The 22,583-nt window shown below is 37.4% G+C and overlaps 1 protein-coding gene and 1 pseudogene across 3 annotated transcripts in view; one reads left to right on the top strand and one right to left on the bottom strand.

Annotated features, from left to right (window-relative positions):
• RSRC1 (arginine and serine rich coiled-coil 1) overlaps window positions 1-22,583 on the bottom strand; it is a 440,840-nt gene that overhangs the window by 91,216 nt on the left and 327,041 nt on the right. For both annotated transcript variants that reach the window (XM_086392028.1, XM_086392034.1), the window contains exon 7: window positions 201-269. In XM_086392028.1, the coding sequence (XP_086248154.1) occupies window positions 201-269 (69 nt within the window). The remainder of the gene's footprint in view (window positions 1-200; window positions 270-22,583) is intronic.
• On the top strand, window positions 5,713-6,657 carry LOC147379405 (large ribosomal subunit protein eL6 pseudogene; annotated as a pseudogene). Its single transcript, XR_015160794.1, has one exon. The product of XR_015160794.1 is annotated as a large ribosomal subunit protein eL6 pseudogene (transcript).

The following is a 22,583-nucleotide window of genomic DNA, read 5'->3' as shown; positions in this document are numbered from 1 at the left end:
CTTATTCTGGCAAACATCAGTGTCCAAGACACTGAATATAGTGTAACATCGTGTCATAGTTTAGGTTCGTAAAGTAGCAGGAGGTACCCCCTAAAGCACTTAATGATGTTTTATGCTTTATTCAGAGAATGAAGAGAATCACGTCAAATAGTGACTCTTCACTGTGACTGCTTTGAAACAAAATGAATACATGTCTTTACCTTCCTCCTTTCTTCTCTTTGCTTCTTCTTCATTTCTTTCTTTGGCTTTCAATGCTTCATCAGCTTTTGCTGAAAAAAAAAAAAAAAACCAATAAAATTTCTGTGTTTATTTTATGCCTATATTGTGAATGAAAATACTGGGAGAAGGAGAAATAAATTTATTACATATTTTTTGTGCAGTAGCCAGAAGGAAAAAAATGGCTGAAAATCTGAAATATACCTTTTACAATCTTTATTCAGATTATTTACAATATTTATTTAGAATCTTTGAGGCTTAGTTCAACATAATCTCTGCACCAAAAAGAAAATTAATTTAAGCAACGTATGTCTAATGATGGCATAAAAACTGGGAAAAATTGTTGGTCATTAAAAGTCATCTGACTTGTCAGTGAAATGCATCTGTTTTAAACTTTGGAGAAAAGTTAAGCTACAATCCACATTTTAAGTATAAGAAGCTTGCTATATCTTTGGAACAGTATCAAATTAGGTAGCATATTATTTTTTTCACTGCATATCATAGTAGCAGTTCTTTATTCATGTTATGACAGCATTTGGTAAAAAGAATCTTTTTCCCTCTAGAAACTTCTTCCCTTATTACTTAATTATCTACTAGTTGCTCAACTGCAGGGGGTTTCAAACACTTTACTACAGATGTTAGAGAAGATTAAAAATATACAGCACGGTAACAAGGGACTATCAATATACTCTGTAAATTAATTAAATTTCTGTTCCAGCACATCATTTATTCCAAAGCATTAACGTCTCAAAGGAGCGATTCTCCTTTATTGCCGGCTTACTGCCTGATGAGTGAACTAAGTGAAAATAAGTCTCTAATAGCATTATAGTTGATGAAATATTAAGTTAAAAAAAGTATTGCCTCGTCAAAAGAAAAAGAAATCAAACTGCGCCAGCATTAAACTTTGGATGAGCCTTTATTATAATGATAACAGCAATGTAAACAGTGATTTAAAAATTAAACACACTTACTTTTCAATTTTTTGCTGCATATATTTTTCCTATGCAAAATCAACATATCTTTTTGAAGTATAAAACCTGGCTTAAAAGAGTAATTTAAAGAAAATACACAGCACATACTTGACTATTTTTCTTCAAAAATTTGACTTTTCTTCACTGTCAACACTGACACTTTCTTAAAATATAAAACTTATATAATGGTGTTGTGAAGTGCTATATCCAATTACACAGACATCTGTTTCCATTTACAAGCTTTAATACATACTTAGACTGCATTTAAAGTCATGAAATATTAAAACTTTTATGCCACTCGGTATCATTGCAAGAATCTATTAAATTAGATAATAAAAACAAACCACCAGTAACTCTAAAGACTTTTACTTCATTTACACTTTATTCTCCCTGGTAGAAGGACAAGGATAATAGAAATTCCATTTAAATTCAATTTTGGTTATATGTGTAATTGTAGATATACCCCTTGAGTCATGTAAAATGCTCAGCTTATGTTTCTTTCAAATTATCCCGCTCAGATTCACATTCTACTCCTTACAACCATCTTCAATATGTATTAGCAGAGCTCATTAGACTGAAATTTAATAATGCAAACATCAGGTGGATTTCAAGAACCTCCATTAACAACGTAAGATGGATTGCTTATATATAGCTCTTGGGCCAACTGGGCACAATTTAAATTCAATAAACTACCCTGCCTAAATCTGATTTATCTATTTCACTAGGCTGGTCTGTCCTTTCTTACTGATTTGTTGGGCAATTCATTGGAATATTGTTTTATATGGTTTTCTTTAAACTGCAAATGGCTGTTGTGCTGTGGTTAAATATTTTATGTAATTGAGCTTCACATTGTCAATCAAGATTCCCAAGTATGTGCTTGTGTATATAATTTAAAAAAAAACAACTTTGAATTATTAAAAAATATTAAAAACACATTTGAAAAATTTTATCAATAATCAATACAGGTATGTTCTCTACAAAGGATATCAATGAATTCACTTGAATAAAATTTATTTATTCAAACTGAGTCATTAAGATCAAACTCCTCCTCGATTACTAAGGGAATTTGGAAGTAATTCCAAATTATTTTCTTCCTTTCTCACTGCTTTATGGTATTATTGTGTATATGTGAAAAGGGAAGAATATATGGTCATTCACGACATGACTTAGTTTATCCTGAAATTTCTAATATTCTCTAAAGGTGGCAATCCCATTTTACAGATGGCGGGTATGGAATATCTTTAGCTGTACCACAAAATTTGATACCAAAGAACACAACTGGTAAGTGGTAAGAGCTATTCTTATAACTAATGATCAGTCCTTTTGGATTTTACAGCAGAGCATTTACCAAAAGTCCTTATATTTTTCACTAGTCTTGCACATAACTTTCAATGCCTTGGCTCTTCCAAACTCCGCAGGCTATTGGTGCCCTCCTGTTTTTCCTTCCTTCCCTGCCCAACCTGAACTCCAAGATTATCATTTCAATTCCACATTTATAAACACCCTCTTTTCCCTGATTACTTTGTTGCTGTGCTAAGCTGCTATCAACATATCTGACCATTTTTACTTTTGCCATATAAGCTCCCTACAAAATGGTATATAAATGTTATTGACTATAATGATTTAGAAATTATCTGAATCCTTCCATGTTGCTCCTTCTTAATCAGCATCCACAGCCAATTTCTATTCTTGTTTCCTACAATTTACTAAACTTTCTCCACTGGAAGTGCCAATAATCTCACACCAGCTCACCTGACTCCCTTATATTGTCTCAGCTTCACTCCCGTTCACCTCTAAACTTTTATGTGCATCATTCCTTATCTCTTTTTTTTTTGCCTTGTTTCAAAAAGTAAATCCATCCACTTATGCTTTAGAACCTATTCCTTTCTGTATCCTTTAGGGTTCTTTCTGCTTCTCAAGGTTCAAAATCACTCTTCTCTATCCTCAGATGATAAATACATTCAAGTTTCACAAATCCTGTACAATATTTACTCTTCTGTCAACCACGTTACTGACTTTTCTTGTTCCTATTAGATTTTTGCCCCAAAGCTTTTGTAATGGTCCCCCCAAACTCTATCACAGCCAAATCTAATGGTTATTTCAGCTTTATCCTTTCATCATCTCTCCATCTTTTTTTAAACAGCTAACCAACCACATCTTTATTCAAATGCTTTCCTAATTCTAACAATCCTTTGTCAGCCTTTTCTGGCTGCTGTCTCTTTTGCCCACCTTTCATTTCTTGGAGTTCTGTTGTTTCGCAGCCTTGTAGGTCATCTAACATGTAATCTATGTATTTGTCATAACTCCAGTTCTGGCCTCTTTTCAGACAATCAGAACATTTTCCCCAACTACTTCCTGAATACCTCCACATAGATATTTCAAAATTGTGTCCACAACTGAACTCATAATCTTTCCCTCAAACTTGATCCTCTTTTCTAGCAAATAGCTGTTTTCTCTCTCAGATTAGAAACCTTTGTGCCACTATCCTCCAAATCATATCCTCATGCAGTACAGACTGACTAGGAGTTCCATCAGATTCCACTCCACAGATTATCTCCAGAATTCATCCAGTCCTTTGCATTTTCATTACCAGTATTCATATTTAGGCCTCATCTCTTTTTACACTGAATAAAAAAGGAGCTCCTATTTCATCTCTGTACTTTTAATACTGTCCCTCTAATGAACCCTTTATATTATGACCAGAGCAAGGAACATGTTCCTTTTACGCATCTCCAGCAGCAAGCACAGTAATATCTAGAACATAAAATGCTCAATAATTACAAAATAAATAAATCTAGCATTCTAAATACAATTATATCACACTACCTCTGAAGGTACCCTGTTGTGCATATATATGTAAATCCAATCTTCTTAGCATACTATCTAAGGCCTTTCACAGTCTGATCTCAATGAGCTTTCTAGCCTTATCATTCACCTTTTTTTTTTTCTTTTTCTCTTGGCCACACCACGCTGACTTACTTCCCTAAGGATTGAACCTATGTACCCTGCTGTGGAAGTGCAAAGTCTTAACCACTGGACCCAAGGAAGTTCATCATTCACCAATTCTCTTTCACCACTTCAAGGATGCATGGGCTTGTGAGGCCACACTGCGTTTTGTTTGTATTACCATGACTTGTTCTTGCTGGGGTGCTCACCTCATTGTCTCATTGAGAAAATCTTATCAGAAACTTTTAGTTCAAATGTCACTCTCTTCTGTGAATCCTTCCCTGATTAATACTCCTTGTTTTCAAATGGATCTGACTGCTCTCTACTTTCTTCTTAGGCACTTCACTACCTTCCTTAACGGAATGAACAATACTTTATTCCTACAGGAGAGAAAATATTCTTCTCTTTGAGTGCAGGGCACAAAGTGTGACAGAAATCTTTCTTCATGAGTCTTTACTCAGACTACACTTTTCTAATCTTTCTTGGAGAATTTACTTTCATTCAAGCCAATGAAATGTGAGTATAAGTGGAAGTGTATCATGTCTCCATATCCGGCCCATAAAAACTCTCACACAATCCTCAGTCTCTTGCCCTATCCACTGGCTGAACAGAGGACCAGTAGAAGGACAACCACAAGATAAAAGAGATCTCATCACCAAATTTCTGCAAGGAGCAGTGCTCTCCTAATCTCTTTCTCCTTTGAAAAAAAATGATCCCATTTACTGAACAAAATAAAGAACATGAATATACTTGTAAATGAATAAAAAGAGGACAGGAGTATGTATGGAAAACATTTAATTTACTAGCCTAAGCTTCAATGTGGCAGAGCAGGGTTTCTACCCAAATCCAACAGGTGTGCTCTTTAGTATATTTGCTGTTGTTTAGTTGGTAGGCAGCGTTCAACTCTTTGTGATCCCCGTGAACTGTAGCCTGACAGGCTTCCCTGTCCTTCACCGTTCCCCTGAGTTTGCTCAAGCTTGTGTCCATTGTGTCAATGATACCATCCAACCATCTCATCCTCTGTCATCCCATTCTCCTCCCACCTTCAATCTTTCCCAGCATCAGGGTCTCTTCCAATGAGTTGGCTCTTTGCATCAGATGGCCAAAGTACTGGAGCTTCAGCTTCAGCATCAGTCCTTCCAATGAATATTCAGGATTGATATTCTTTAGGATTGACTGGTTTGAACTTCTTGCTGTCCCAGGGACTCTCAAGAGTCTTCTCTAGCACCATAGTTCAAAAGAGTCAATTCTTCGGTGTTCAGCCTTCTTTATGGTCCAACTCTCACATCTGCTTACAAATAACTGTGAAAAGATGAGAAGCGAAAGGCAAAGGAGAAAAGGAAAGATATACCCATTTAAACGCAGAGTTCCAAAGAATAGCAAGGAGAGATAAGAAAGCCTTCCTCAGTGATCAATGCAAAGAAATAGAGGAAAACAACAGAATGGGAAAGACTAGGTATCTCTTCAAGAAAATTACAGAGGGCACAATCACAAAGATGGGCTCGATAAAGGACAGAAATGGTATAGACCTAACAGAAGCAGAAGATATTAAGAAGAGGTGGCAAGAATAAACAGAAGACTCTTTCCCATCTTGCAAGATGGCGGGTGAAAAGGCTGAGAAGCCAGATACTAAGGAGAAAAAACCTGAAGCCAAGAAGGCTGATGCTGGCAAGAAGGCTAAAAAGGTGGAAAAGGTGAAGAAAGTTAAGAAGGGGAAGCCCCACTGCAGCCGAAATCCTGTCCTGGTCAGAGGAATTGGCAGATATTCCCGATCAGCCATGTACTCCAGAAAGGCCTTGTACAAGAGAAAGTATTCAGCAGCTAAATCCAAGGTCGAAAAGAAAAAGAAGGTTTGTGTTCTTGCTACTGTCACAAAACCAGTTGGTGGAGACAAGAATGGTGGCACCCGAGTGGTCAAACTTCGCAAAATGCCTAGGTATTACCCTACTGAAGATGTGCCTCGAAAACTGTTGAGTCATGGCAAAAAACCCTTCAGTAAGCATGTGAGGAAGCTGCGTGCCAGCATCACTCCTGGGACCATCCTGATCATCCTCACTGGGCGCCACAGAGGCAAGAGGGTCGTTTTCCTGAAGCAGCTGGGCAGTGGCTTGCTACTTGTGACTGGGCCTCTATCCCTCAATCGAGTTCCTCTGCGTAGAACACACCAGAAATTTGTCATTGCCACCTCCACCAAAATCGATATCAGTGGTGTGAAAATCCCAGAACATCTCACTGACACTTACTTCAAGAAGAAGAAGCTGCGTAAACCCAGACACCAGGAGGGCGAGATCTTCGACACAGAGAGAGAGAAATACGAGATCACAGAGCAGCGCAAGGTCGATCAGAAAGCTGTGGACTCACAAATTCTGCGAAGAATCAAAGCTGTCCCTCAGCTCCAGGGCTACCTCCGCTCCGTGTTTGCTCTCACAAATGGAATTTATCCTCACAAAGTAGTGTTCTGAACTTCTTGCAAAGAACCTAATTAAATAACTTGTCATTTCCAAAAAAAAAAAAAAAGAATAAACAGAAGAACTAAACAGAAAAGATCTTCACGACCCAGATAATCACAATGGTGTGATCACTCACTTAGAGCCAGAAATCCTGGAATGTGAAGTCAAGTGAGCCTTAGGAAGCATCACTACCAACAAAGCTAGGGGAGGTGATGGATTCCAGTTGAGCCATTTCAAACCCTAAAAGATAATGCTGTGAAAGTGCTGCACTCAACATGCCAGCAAATTTGGAAAACTCAGCAGTGGCCACAGGACGGGAAAAGGTCAGTTTTCATTCCAATCCCAAAGAAAGGCAATGCCAAAGAATGCTCAAACTACTGCAAAATTGCACGCATCTCACATGCTAGTAAAGTAATGCTCAAAATTCTCTAAGCCAGGCTTCAACAAACACAAACCACGAACTTCCAGATGTTGAAGCTGGATTAGAAAAGGGAGAGGAACCACAGATCAAATTGCCAACATCCACTGGATCACTGAAAAAGCAAGAGAGTTCCAGAAAAACATCTACTTCTGCTTTACTGACTATGCCAAAGCCTTTGACTGTGTGGATCACAAGAAACTGTGGAAAATCCTGAAAGAGATGGGAATACCAGACCACCTGACCTGCCTCTTGAGAAATCTGTATGCAGGTCAGGAAGCAACAGTTAGAACTGGACATGGAACAAGACTGGTTCCAAACAGGAAAAGGAGTACATCAAGGTTATATACTATCACCCTGGTTATTTAATTTATATGCAGAGTATATCATGAGAAACGCTGGGCTGGATGCTGCTGCTGCTGCTAAGTCGCTTCAGTTGTGTTCCGACTCTGTGCGACCCCAAAGATGGCAGCCTACCAGGCTCCGCCATCCCTGGGATTCTCCAGGCAAGAGTACTGGAGTGGGTTGCCATCGCCTTCTCTGGGGCTGGATGAAGCACAAGCTAAAATCAAGATTGCCAGGAGAAATATCAATAACCTCAGATATGCAGATGACACCACCCTTATGGCAGAAAGTGAAGAACTAAAAAGCCTCTTGACGAAAGTGAAAGAGGAAAAAAGTTGACTTGAAACTCAACATTCAGAAAACTAAGATCATGGCATCTGGTCCCATCACTGCATGGCAATTAGATGGGGAACAGTGCAAACAGTGACAAACTATTTTTTGGGAGTCCAAAATCACTACAGATGGTAACTGCAACCATTAAATTAAAAGATGCTTGCTCCCTGGAAGAAAAGTTATGACTAACATAGATAGCATATTACAAAGCAGAGACATTACTTTACCAACAGAGGTCCGTCTAGCCAAAGCTATGGTTTTTCCAGTAGTCATGTGTGGATATGAGAGTTGGACTCTTAAAGAAAGCTGAGCACCAAAGAATTGGTGCTTTTGAACTATGGTGCTGGAGAAGAGTTTTGAGAATCCCTTGGACTGCAAGGAGATCCAACCAGTCCATCCTAAAGGAAATCAGTCCTGAATATTCATTGGAAGGACTGATGCTGAAGCTGAAACTCCAGTACTTTGGCCACCTGATGGAAAGAACTGAATCATGTGAAAAGACCCTGGTGCTGGGAAAGATTGAAGGCAGGAGGAGAAGGGGACGACAGAGGATGAGATGGTGGGGTGGCATCACCAATTGAATGGACATGAGTTTGAGTAGGCTCTGGGAGTCGGTGATGGACAGGGAGGCCTGGCATGCTCCAGTTCATGGGGTCGCAAACAGTCAGACATGACTGAGTGACTGAACTGAACTGAACTCACATCTATATATGACTACTGGAAAAACTATAGCTCTGACACTATGGACTTTGTCAGCAAAGTGATGTCTCTGCTTCTTAAACACTGTCTAGGATTGTCATTGCTTTTCTTCTAAGGAGCAAGCATCTTTTAATTTCATGGCTGCAGTCACCGTCAGCAGTAATTTTGGAGCCCAAGAAAATAAAAGTCTGTCACTCCACTTCCCCCATCTATTTGTCATGAAGTGACGGGACTGAATGCCATGATCTTCATTTTTTGAATGCTGACTTTTAAGCCAGCTTTTCCACTCTCGTCTTTTACCTTCTTATAGTGGTTCCTTAGTTCCTCTTCACTTTCTGCCATAGGGTGGTGTCATCTGCATATCTGAGGTTGTTGATCTTTCTCCCTGCAATCTTGATTCCAGCTTGTGCTTCATCCAGCCTGGCATTTTGCATTATATACTCTTTTTGCATTATATACTCTTTTTGCATTATATACTCATTTTGCATTATATATACATATAAGTTAAATAAGCAGGTTGACAACATACAGCCTTGATGTACTCCTTTTCCAGTTCTGAACCAGTCCATAGTTCCATGTCCGGTTCTAACTGTTGCTTCCTAACTCGCATACAGGTTTCTCAGGAGGCAGGTAAGGTGGTCTGGTGTTCCTGTCTCTTTAAGAACTTTCCACAGTTTGTTGTGATCCACACAGTCAAAGGGTTTAGCATAGTCAATTAAGCAGAAGTAGATGTTTTTCTGGAATTCTCTTTTTCTAGGATCCAATGGATGTGGCAATTTGATCTCTGTACCCTAATATTCCATCTACAAGGTGAAAAAAATTATTTTCTCAAGATAGTGAAATTTTGTGATGTTCTAATGTCAGTTTTGGGAGCCAGAGAGAAATGTTCCAATGAACTGCAAATATAAACACCTAGCAAAATGTATTTTCCTGCTTATTTCAGTTTAAAATAATTTTTGGTGCTTCTTGCACTAACAGTAAGTAAATGACCAAGACATTAGGGTATTTCACAGGCACAGCCATGTCAAAATATCTTAAGCATCTATTGCAACACACGATGGTTTATTATCAGGATACCAGTATTATATCTGGCATTGTCCATCCCAGCCTTCACATGTATATAGACTTTTCTGAATTAGCTATTAACACACATTTGAGAAAGCTTTCAAATAACTTACTATTTCTACTACATTTACCATGGCACATATTTACTCAGTTCAAACATTTTCATATGCTTACAAAAAAGGTGTGAGTAAAAGAGACACGATGTAAATAAACAATTAAGTGTCATTTCTCCCCAAATTCTAAGTACAGTAAGGTATGTTATCTAGGTGAGTTATTACTATACATATTTTATTGAAGAAGAAATAAAAGGTCCAAGAAAGTTAAATAACTAGCCAAAGGTCAGAACGACTAAGATTCAGAGCCTGGAAATGCTAGTTAAATGCTTTTTAAAAGTCTATTTCTTACCTCTTCACTCATCTTGAAGCAAAGTAACCAAAATTAGAGAATAATGAACTGCTTCCATGCTGTTTACTGTTTACGGAGAAACTGTCTACGGAGAAACATTTATCTGAATATACTTTATTCAAAATCACATGCAAAATCTGAAGAGGCCTTTTGCTTTGTAATAACCATTAATATTTGTTTGCCTTATTTGTTTCATATATTTAAGGTGGTTAAAAAATATATCTAGAGTTTCTCCTCATAGTACTATGTTAAATCTCATAAGCATTTGAGGCTGAAGCAAATTTCAGTAATTCTGAGATTCCATCCACATGTCCTTCTGCCAAAATACAGTAGATCTTCTAAAGTGATACAGTGATTAGTTCTATCTATTAAGTATGATTCTGATTTCAAAGTGTTATAGTACCATTTTTCAATAATTTTCATCTTTTTTCTTGTGTCTTTTTTGTCTTTTTTTTTGTGACACATTTTTCTTGTGTCTCCTGTGTTTCACAAATTTTTGTGTCACTGCAGTAAATGATGGCTCTAAGTATGAAACACCTAAGTAAGGCATTACTAATTTTCATGCTCTGTGTCTGTGAGAGAGACAATTAGCTAAGACTGAAAAGTGACATTTACATTTAGAAATTTCACCTGTTGATGGTTAAAGCAGTTTTCATTTTATTCTAGAGAAGAAAAACCAGGTGATGGTACAGGTTAGCTCAGCTGTTCCAGGGTCTCTTTCCAGGTTTAAAGGAAAGGGGAGAGTGATAATAAGTGTCTGTTGGAAGAAGTACAAAGGTGTAAATGATGAAATAGATTTTCAAATCTATCAGCTCATCTGTTAGCAAGAACTACTATTTTTTATATTTTTAATGCCTCGTGCCAAAGCCTTTGACTCTGTGGATTACAATAAACTGTGGAAAATTCTGAAAGAGATGGGAACACCAGACCATCTGAACTGCCTCTTGAGAAACCTGTATGCAGGTCAGGAAGCAACAGTTAGAACTGGACATGGAACAACAGACTGGTTCCAAATAGGAAAAGGAGTACTTCAAGGCTGTATATTGTCATCCTGTTTACTTAATTTCTATGAAGAGTACATCATGAGAAACGCTGGGCTGGAAGAAGCACAAGCTGGAATCAAGATTGCCAGGAGAAATATCAATAACCTCAGATATGCAGATGCCACCACCCTTGTGGCAGAAAGTGAAGAAGAACTAAAGAGTCTCTTGATGAAAGTGAAAGAGGAGAGTGAAAAAGTTGGCTTAAAGCTCAATATTCAGAAAATGAAGATCATGGCATCCAGTCCCATCACTTCATGGCAAATAGATGGGGAAACAGTGATTAACTTTATTTTTCTGGGCTCCAAAATCACTGCAGATGGTGACTGCAGCCATGAAATTAAAAGATGCTTACTCCTTGGAAGGAAAGTTATGACCAACCTAGACAGCATATTCAAAAGCAGAGACATTACTTTGCCAACAAGGGTCTGTCTAGTCAAGGCTATGGTTTTTCCAGTAGTCATATTCGGATGTGAGAGTTGGACTATAAAGAAAGCTGAGCAAAACCAATACAATATTGTAAAGTAATTAGCCTCCAATTAAAATAAATAAATTTATATTTAAAAAAAAAAAAAAGAAAGCTGAGCACCGAAGAATTGATGCTTTTGAACTGTGGTGTAGGAGAAGACTCTTGAGAGTCCCTTGGACTGCAAGAAGATCCAACCAGTCCATCCTAAAGGAGATCAGTCCTGGGTGTTCATTGGAAGGACTGATGCTGAAGCTGAAACGCCAATACTTTGGCCACCTGATGCAAAGAGCTGACTCATTTGAAAAGACCCTGATGCTGGGAAAGATTGAGGGCAGGAGGAGAAGGGGACGACAGAGGATGAGATGGTTGCATGGCATCACAGACTCAATGGACACAGGTTTGGGTGAACTCTGTGAGTTGGTGATGGACAGGGAGGCCTGGCGTGCTGTGGTTCATGGGGTCACAAAGAGTCAGACACAACTGAGTGACTGAACTGAATTGAGGAAAAAAGTATCACTGTTAGTAGGAAGAAAACAACTTTTAATTATTAGCTTTTAAAAATGGTGGTGGTTGGTGTTTATAAATATATAAAGAAGTTTATATATTTATATATAAACTTTATAAATACATAAAGAAGTTTATAAATATATGTGAAATATTATATTAATTTTGGATCAAGGGTGACATATATACCTCAAAATAAATAATTATAAATCTAACAACTTGGTTGAAGAGGATTAAAGTTTTGAATTCAAGAAAATGATGTTACTAGTAATACCACACTTGCAAAAACCTTATTCTTCTTCACATATTTGAAAACAGCAACCCCCAGAGGTTTCTAAAAGTCTAGAACTAGGAACTTAAACATGACAAAAGAAAAAAAATATTTAGACCATAGTATATTTGTATTAGATAAGAAATGGTTAAGGATGACTTTCAGAGAGAAAAATTATAATATGAAAATGTAATGTTAAAAGCATCCTAATAGGCTATTATCTTCAAGGCTTCTTCAGATGTTTTTGCTGGGTTTTACCTCTAGTTTTTGTACTTATCTAGACCACAGCACAGTAGAATAATCTAAAAACTCACTAGTTAATACTATCGAATTCATTTATAGATTTACAAATGAACATAGCTGCTGCTTCTGCATATTTAAAAAACTTATATAATTATGGTTATAAAACTCTTTTACAGTGCCTCTGCCTCCTTTGCACACATAGCACAGAAAAGAGATTCATTAATTGTAAGTTCTTATTCCTTACCAAGTTGTACCATCAGTAAACACTTTCAGGGACTTCTCTGGAGTTCCAGTGGTTAAAAACCCACCTGCCAGTGCAGGGAACACAGGGTCAATCTCTGGTACAGGAGGATCCCACAAGCAGAGGGACAGCTAAGCCTAGGCTCCCCAACAAGAGAAGCCACCTCATTGAGAAGCCAGTGCACTGCAACTAGAGTAGCCCCCACTTGCCACAACCAGAGAAAGCCCACACATAGAAATGAAGACCCAGCGCAGCCAAAAGTAAATAGACTTAAAATAAACACTTCCAATTCAAATGGTGACAGAGACAGACATACTGTCTTGCATGGCTTACTACTACTAAGTCACTTCAGTCGTGTCCGACTCTGTGCGACCCCATGGACTGCAGCCCACCAGGCTCTGCCGTCCCTGGGATTCTCCAGGCAAGAACACTGGAGTGGATTGCCATTTCCTTCTCCAATGCATGAAAGTGGAAAGTGAAAGTGAAGTCACTCAGTCGTGTCCAACTCTTAGCAACCCCATGGACTGCAGCCTACCAGGCTCCTCGGTCCATGGGATTTTCCAGACAACAGTACTGGAGTGGGGTGCCTCTGACCAAAAAGGCATCCATGTAAAAATGGTTAGTCATTTCCCATATTTGAAATGATTATTCTGAATCTGCCTCAAATAGCATCAGGGTCAATAGTGACTACAACTGGAAAACTATTGTACAAACATGAAATTTCAATTATTACATAGCTATTGCAAAAAAAAAAAGCCATCTTTCAACATGAGTAAATGCTCTAAAATATTAATTTTTGCTAGATCACCTTACAAGCAGGTTTTTTTCATTAGTTCCTTCAAGTGTCCAGATTTACAAAAAAGATAAAACAGATGACAGAGAAAATTCTCCAGCAGAATACTGCACCCTAATCACTGAGCTAAGTGCTGAAGACTGAGAAATGAAAAGTTTAAATTAACACTGGGAAACATAAAACCAAACACACACACCTGTGTACAGGTACTCTGGAAGTAATGAAGAATGAGGATATGGTCGAGGAAGACTTCCAGGAAGAGGTGATACTTGGGCTGCCTATTGTAGGATAACTTAGTTAGGAGGACAGGACAATCATTTGGTTCATGAAATCTAAATGCACCAGCTCAAGTATATTTTATGTTTCGTTTTATGGTTACAATCCAGTTCAGATGGGCCTTGGAAAAAACAGTAGTAGAAATCCCGGAGGTATGCTGTCATAGGATCCAAGGAGGGACTTTTGACTAGGAATTAGTTACCCAAAACAAATCTAATCGTACTAGTACTGCTTAATAAAGGATAGCTTGTTCTTTTTAACTTAAATTATTAAGTCAGAAAGTCATGAATGGACACATGACTATGTTCATAAAGGGTGCTGTCTACTGCCAGGAAGACCCTATCAATTTAAAATGATCGTAAGTCAAGAATGAAGTAAAAGTACAAATCACATGTGATGCATATTCTCAGAAAATCATCAATGTCTGAAGCTAGAAGGAATCTTCAATAAGACACATAGTATGTTCCATGGCATACTAATTTCTCATGATTCTTCATTTAAATAAGGTTTCACAACATTGGACCTTAGACTAGATGCAGTACTGAACCTCTCCTCCTGGAAAGCTACAGTGCTCATCAACAAAATCAAAGCTCAGAGATATTCTGCAGATTGAAATATCTGTTTAACTTAGTTTATCCTATGTTTCCCCAACTTGATTTTACTAAAGGGTGATTCTTTTCCTGTAATATAAATAAACAAAGAACATATTTTGGGAAACGCTAATCTAGTCTATGATGCTGTGATAGTGCTGCACTCAATATGCCAGCAAATTTGGAAAACTCAGCAGTGGCCACAGGACTGGAAAAGGTCAGTTCCCAAAGAAAGGCAATGCCAAAGAACGCTCAAACTACTGCACAATTGCACTCATCTCACACGCTAGTAAAGTAATGCTCAAAATTCTCCAAGCCAGGCTTCAGCAATATGTGAACCGTGAACTTCCTGATGTTCAAGCTGGTTTTAGAAAAGCCAGAGGAACCAGAGATCAAATTGCCAACATCTGCTGGATCATGGATAAAGCAAGAGAGTTCCAGAAAAACATCTATTTCTGCTTTATTGACTATGCCAAAGCCTTTGACTGTGTGGATCACAATCAACTGTGGAAAATTCTGAAAGAGATGGGAATACCAGACCACCTGATCTGCCTCTTGAGAAACTTGTATGCAGGTCAGGAAGCAATAGTTAGAACTGGACATGGAACAACAGACTGGTTCCAGATAGGAAAAGGAGTTCGTCAAGGCTGTATATTGTCACCCTGTTTATTTAACTTATATGCAAAGTACATCATGAAAAACGCTGGACTGGAAGAAACACAAGCTGGAATCAAGATTGCCGGGAGAAATCTCAATAACCTCAGATATGCAGATGACACCACCCTTATGGCAGAAAGTGAAGAGGAACTAAAAAGCCTCTTGATGAAAGTGAAAGAGGAGAGTTAAAAAGTTGGCTTAAAGCTCAACAGTCAGAAAACGAAGATCACGGCATCCAGTCCCATCACTTCATGGGAAATAGATGGGGAAACAGTGGAATCAGTGTCAGACTTTATTTTTCTGGGCTCTGAATTCACTGCAGATGGTGACTGCAGCCATGAAATTAAAAGACGCTTACTCCTTGGAAGGAAAGTTATGACCAACCTAGATAGCATATTCAAAAGCAGAGACATTACTTTGCCAACAAAGGTCTGTCTAGTCAAGGCTATGGTTTTTCCATTGGTCATGTATGGATGTGAGAGTTGGACTGTGAAGAAGGCTGAGCACCAAAGAATTGATGCTTTTGAAGTGTGTTGTTGGAGAAGACTCTTGAGAGTCCCTTGGACTGCAAGGAGATCCAACCAGTCCATTCTGAAGGAGATCAGCCCTGGGTGTTCTTTGGAAGGAATGATGCTAAAGCTGAAACTCCAGTCCTTTGGCCACCTCGTGTGAAGAGTTGACTCATTGGAAAAGATTCTGATGCTGGGAGGGATTGGGGGCAGCAGGAGAAGGGGATGACAGAGGATGAGATGGCTGGATGGCATCACTGACTCGATGGATGTGAGTCTGAGTGAACTCCGGGAGTTGGTGACGGACAAGGAGGCCTGGCGTGCTGCGATTCATGGGGTTGCAAAGAGTCTGACACGACTGAATCTGATCTGATCTGATGGTAGTTAGAATGTCCTTTACTAAAATCTTAAGGACAAGTTTTTAAAAATTGAAAACAGTCCAATAACGAAATGGGGATACAGAACTGCTGTGATGTCCAGTCTCTCAAAGAAAAGCAGTACTAGATCCTTTTTTTCTTTTTTACAGAATGCTGATAGGGAAAATAAAAATCTTATCATTCTGTGTTTCTTCGACTTATCGTACATCCATCAACTGGATGTCAGTTTGAAGTCAGCGGGGCACCATTATAACTTCCATTCCAAGAAAGATGCTTCAGCATTTCAGAAAAACTCTGGGGTTTGGAGCAATAGAATTATTCCATTTGAGAGGAATTATATTCAAGACTCATTAATTGATTTGTAATGTCTATTCTTTTGAGTAACTTCGGATATCCTACCAACATATATTTTTAAAGAGTAACTAAGGGAAGCAATCCTTTCAAAAATAAAGATCAAAGTCCAGAAATGGCAATGCTTAACTGTACATGTCAGAAATCAATGATGAGATGCAATAGTTTTCCATATCAAAAAAATGATGCCATTATTTCTTTTCTAATTTTTACTTTACTCTTACATTACAAAGGGTGTTTTTTTTTAAATAGAATTATATATATTTTCATTTATATCATTTGTTTTCATGGCTTCAATTCTTAAGGGAAACAAAAACTTGGGCAAGCCTATCGTGTGTCAGATATTATACTAAGTATTTTCAGATATAGTTATTTCACAGAATTCTCAAAAAGTTTCAAAGGGGCTGAATAAGTTGCTAAATGTTACAAACCTGAGAGATAGGTGAGTCAAGAATTAAAACAGGTCTATATGGTTTTCTTTTCATTACACTATAGTGATTTTGTAAAAATAGTATGGAAGTAACTTATCTAAAACAAACCTAATCCTACTACTAGTGCTGCTTAATAAAGGACAGTCTTGTTCTTTTTTAGTTAAATTATTAAGTCAGAAGGGTCATGAATGCAATGAAATTGTATAAAAGTATGAAAGCAAATAATTTAGGGTGAAATTGCTGTGCTATTAATAAATTTTGAAGTTGACTGTTTTCTTTCAGGAATACGAAATGCTCAGTATTTAAGTGCATGCCATGATTTTGGTTGCCTCAACTTGAGAGACTCATCATTTAAGTCTGAGGCCAAAAGCTGGATTTCAGTGCTGTAATACATACACCTCTATACTAAAAATGCTAACATCTCTGATAAAATGCACACTATTACTGCTGAGTCCACAAATTTTCCCCAAAGGAGTTTTATGCCATTTCCTGATTTATCCTGTTAAAAGCATGTTTTAAATGCACTTTTATATACCATATTCTGATAGAGGGGGTTGCATGGCTGCCCTACTAATTGAGAAGCCCATATAATGCTATAGAATACCGCAAGTTCAATTCAGAATTAATAAAACAGATTTTGTTGGATGGCAAACTTTCTTGGAAGCACCCTGGAGGTGTGACCTGGTTTTGGGACAGCCTCTGAGATTTCTACTCCCCAGATCTGTGAAAATTAGGCACGTAATGAAACTCTTGCATTTACTCCCCAGGTGAACTGCAAACGACCAATGCATGATCTTTACCAGCCTATTAATTAAGAGGCATGTTCTTTTCTCTCACAGGATAGGTGAATTAAACAACAGCAGCACAGTTTAAGATAGAAGAAACAAGGAAAGAAAACCATATCCCTTAAAAATTACAGTCATGATCTATACCAATATTCAGGCAACTAAATTCAGTCCCAAACAGAAAGAAGGGACTATAAACGAAGATCACAGAAGTAATAGGTCAGAAATTTCCTGGATTAGGAGTGAATGAGAAATGTAAAAATCATATAAGAAATTTAAGATCTATATAAGAAACTTCAAAAGCATTTCTTTCTATTATAGGCAAATTTCTATTAGCAAGTTGGTGTATGGAGTGGGTTGCCATTTCCTTCTCCAGGGGATCTTCCCAACCCAGGGATCAAACCCGGGTCTCCTGCATTCCAGGCAGACACTTTAACCTCTGAGCCACCAAGGAAGCCCTAATAAAGCACACTATACATAAAAACATAAAGGTCTTCAGCATTCTTTGTATTGTTTTTTTGATAAAACACATTATATCTACATATTTTATAGGTAATAAAATAAAATACATACATAAAATGGAAGAAATTCATATATTCAGGAAAATAGAAATATGGTACCTCTTTTGAAAATCTTCTCTTATTTCAATTCTACATAGCAGTATAAAACAAAAGAAATACTTCCAATGATATTACAATATAAAAATAGAATAGAAAAAATTTTATAATGAAGATCTTAGAGCCATTTTATCAGTCTATGATGGTGAGAGTTTGTCTTCCAAAACTGGAATGTGCATTTAAAAACAGACACTACTAGTGACTTTCTAGTCTCAGTATCAGTCATTATCAGTATTTAACAACCTCTCTTTTGTTGCTAGATATTTTCATTAGGCAGCTTCCCACATGGTGCTAGTGGTAAAGAATCCCTTTGCCAAGGCAGGAGATATAAGAGATGTGGGATATAAGAGATCCCTGGGGTCAGGAAGATCCCTTGGAGGAGGGCATGGAAACCCACCCCAGAATTCTTGCCTGGAGAATCCCATGGACAGTGGAGCATGGTGGGCTATAGTCTATAGGGCTGCAAAGAGTCGGACACGACTGAAGCAACAGAGCATGCATGCATGCATTTTCAAATAGGCATTCATTTCAGTCGCTCAGTCATGTCCAACTCTTTGTGACCCCATGGACTGCAGCACCAGGCTTCCCTGTCCATCATCAACTCCTGTAGCCTACTTAAACTCAAGTCCATTGCGTCGGTGATGCCATCCAACCATCTCATCCTTTGTCGTCCCCTTCTTCTCCCGTCTTCAATCTTTCCCAGCATCAGGGTCTTTTCAATTGAGTCGGTTCTTCACATCAGGTGGCCAAAGTACTGGAGTTTCAGCTTTAGCATCAGTCCTTCCAATGAACACCCAGGACTGATCTCCTTTAGGATGGACTGGTTGGATCTCCTTGCAGTCCAAGGGACTCTCAAGAGTCTTCTCCAACACCACAGTTCTAAAGCATCAATTCTTCAGTGCTCAGCTTTTTTTTATAGTTCAACTCTCACATCCATACACGACTACTAGAAAAACCACAGCTTTGGCTAGACGGACCTTTGTTGGTAAAGTAATGTCTATATGCTTTTAATATGCTGTCTAGGTTGGTCATAGCTTTTTTTCCAAGGAGTAAGCGTTTTTTAATTTCATGGCTGCAGTCACCATCTTCAGTGATTTTGGAGCCCCCAAAAATAAAGTCTGTCACTGTTTTTCCATCTATTTGCCATGAAGTGATGGGACCAGATGCCATGATCTTATTTTTCTGAATGTTGAGCTTTAAGCCAACTTTTTCACTCTCCTCTTTCCCTTTATTCAAGAGGCTCTTTAGTTCTTCTTTACTTTCTGCCATAAGGGTGGTGTCAAGTTACTGCAATTTTATTTAAGGTAGTGAGAAACTTTAGCATGTATAAGCATTACATGGAAAGTTGTTAAAACAGATTCCTGGCCTGAGGTGGACTGAAATTTTTTGCATTTAAACAAGACTCAATATGTGATTTATTTTTATTTAGAAAATTTAAAATTCATTTTATCCCAAATATAATTTTTTTTTTTGGTGGACCTAAGAATTACTTAAAATAATGCTTTTAAAATTGCATGCTTTCCTGGTGGCTCAGAGGTTAAAGCATCTGCCTCCAATGTGGAAGACCAGGTTCGATCCCTGGGTCAGGAAGATACCCTGGAGAAGGAAATGGTAACCCACTGCAGTATTCTTGCCTGGAGACTCCCATGGATGGAGAAGCCTGGTAGGCTGCAGTCCACGGGGTCACAAAGAGTCGGACACGACTGAGGAACTTCACTTCACTTATACTCAGGTCTATTTTAATTTCATTCTCATCAAAGAATGTAACATATGAAAATTTTTGATACATGTTTAGGTTTACTTTCCTAACTCATATATGGTTAATTTTATAAATGTTTAATCAGCACCTGAAAAGAATATATATTTCCTAACTCTTGAAGTCTCATACGTGTTTATTAGAGCAAGCAAATCTATTAGTTTGTTGTTGTTTTGTTAAGTTTATCTCCTATCAATAACGGCAAGGTTCAAAGTTTATCTTTGTAATTGTGTCAATATTTGCTTTAAAATATTTTGAGACTATGTTATCAGATGCACAGAAACCAGATGCACTAACTTGATGCAAATAACTTACCAATACAGTGTATTCTGAGGAAGGGACTTAACAACTTAATGAAGTAAACATGGGAATCAAACAAAGCAAAATGATCTATAAATGGAAAGCTTCTTTACCAAAAGCTTGAAGCATCCCAGTGAAGGATATGCTGAATCAGGATTCATGAAGCCACACTCTTATGCCAATGAAACCACTGTCCTATTAAGCAAATTTGGAGAAGTGCTTGAGAAATCCCAGCAGCAAGATATAGATCATATTACCAATCCTTCTCTTCTGTTTAGAGCAAGATATGAAAGAACTGCCATGTGGACAAGCTATGAGGAAATTTTCTTCTTTTTATTCTGTTATTTCTAAGATTGTACATCTTCAAAAATATTTTGAATGAACTTTCCTTCTTTAGCTCATTACTTGAACCACAGTACTCAATATACTGCTATATAGTAGATGCTCAATAAATATATGACTCAATGAAGACTGCCAAGAAACCAAGAGATGAAAATATTCCTCATACCCGATTTAGAGAAGCACAGAAACTGAGAGATTTAGAGAGTGGCTTAATGATGAAAACTTAAGTCTTGAGTAATTTTGGTTTGTTTAGTGAAGGCACTCCTGGACCAGTTGCTTTTCTTTGTCTCAGATGCATCAAGGACTGGAAGCCAAGCGAGGACATTCAGACTACTTTTCTGAGGGCATCTGATGTGGAAAAGCCTGTAACATAGGCTCAGTGGAAGCTATCACCTTCCCTAGAATGTGCTCTCAAAAAATGGTCAGAAAAACCTCATTTTCCTTAGCATGACCTACAGCACCCTTCACTAAGTGGTCCCAGTCTTTATTTTCCAGTCAGCCACCACTTCATCCCGTATACTTTTTCTCCAAACAATCTGAAAAAAAGCATCAATTCTTCAGCGCTCAGCTTTCTTCACAGTCCAACTCTCACATCTATACTTGATCACTGGAAAAACCATAGCCTTGACTAGACGGACCTTTGTTGGCAAAATAATATCTCTGCTTTTCAATATACTATCTAGGTTGGTCATAACTTTCCTTCCAAGGAGTAAGCATCTTTTAATTTCATGGCTGCAGTCACCATCTGCAGTGATTCACCTTAGCATCCTCAAACATTCAGTTCATTGCCAATGAATGTTTACTAAATTAAACTTTTGTCAGACTATTTTCAATTTTTCAAAAAAGTAAACAGCGGTAAGACAATGAGCTACAATAGCCAAAGTCATTTATAGCTTCAAAATAGCAAGTATTTATACTGATGTCTGGTTACATATAACAACACACTACTCTAAGAATCTGGTATAATAATGTATTGTATCAGATCCCCAACCAAAAGCTTTTAGATATATTAAAAGGCTGAAAGACATTTATTAGAATATGATATCTTCAACACCATTATCTGTTAGTGAAATGGCTAAAATCAGGACATAATGAGTAGTTGAGAGGTATCTAGCAGAGGGGTATAGGAATGGATCCTAAAGCCAGACTGTGTCTGAATTCTGGCTCTACTCAGTTACTAGCTATGAGACCAAGACAAGCATCTTAGCTTCTCCATGCCTCAGTTAGTTCACCTGAAAATGAAGGTTTATGATGTATTTTTATGATGTAATTTACACATTTTTAACCACTTTACAAGTTTTCAGAAAGTAAACCCTTTGTCACAAAATCTCATTTAAATAAATATGCATTAAGTACATGTAATGTGGTTTCTTTGATATTTCTGAGAAATTGTATAGGATATAAAGTGGGTCTATTTAAACTGACAAAGAGAATATGTATATATATGTGTGTATATTTAATGTTCTTAGATACATTCTGTCCTCACCTACAAATTTAGCTGTATATTTGCTTTATATTCACAGTATTCTAAATACAAATTGTTCAACTGTCTTGTAACTTCCTCCATGACCCTTTAGCCTCTTAACCTAGTTAATATTAATTCCTCTTCTTAGGTCTGAAAGGACTGCATTTATTTCTGCAAGTAGTCAGTTGGACATGTGTCTTTCTTCTACATTAGACTGCCAACTCCTTGAAGTCAGATATCTTACTGATTTTAGTATAGTGTAGTATAAGGCATACACTGTTAGTACCTAAATAACTGTTTATTAAACTGAAAATTAATATGTAAAATAATGACTCTAAGGAATAGCAATGTACTAAAATTTTAATTCTGTTCATGTCACTTAAATATTTTATGAACATCTATGACAAAAATGGATATTTAGAGTTTTAACAGTGTCTCAGAAAATCACATTAATTAACACATTTCATTCTAGTATATGAATATTATTATTTCAAGTATAAAATGTGGCATAAATCCAAAAATTCTAATTTCAAGAGTATATGAATTTGATATATACTTATTTATATCTACACACACATATATAAACAAGATACAAATTAAGAGTGAATCCTTCTCTTTCCAAAAAATTCATTTAGGGTATGATTCAATATTTAGGCTTATATGCTTTATAAGTTTCCCTGTATAACACATACTGAAGAGCAATCACTATGAATTTTGA

Source organism: Bos grunniens, chromosome 1 (assembly GCF_055505025.1).
Source record: "Bos grunniens cultivar Pamir isolate PY7600 chromosome 1, Bosgru_T2T1.0, whole genome shotgun sequence".
In the NCBI taxonomy this organism is placed as follows: Eukaryota; Metazoa; Chordata; class Mammalia; order Artiodactyla; family Bovidae; genus Bos; species Bos grunniens.
The sequence above is the reverse complement of the archived record's forward strand: the minus strand, read 5'-3'. Positions and strand labels throughout refer to the sequence as shown.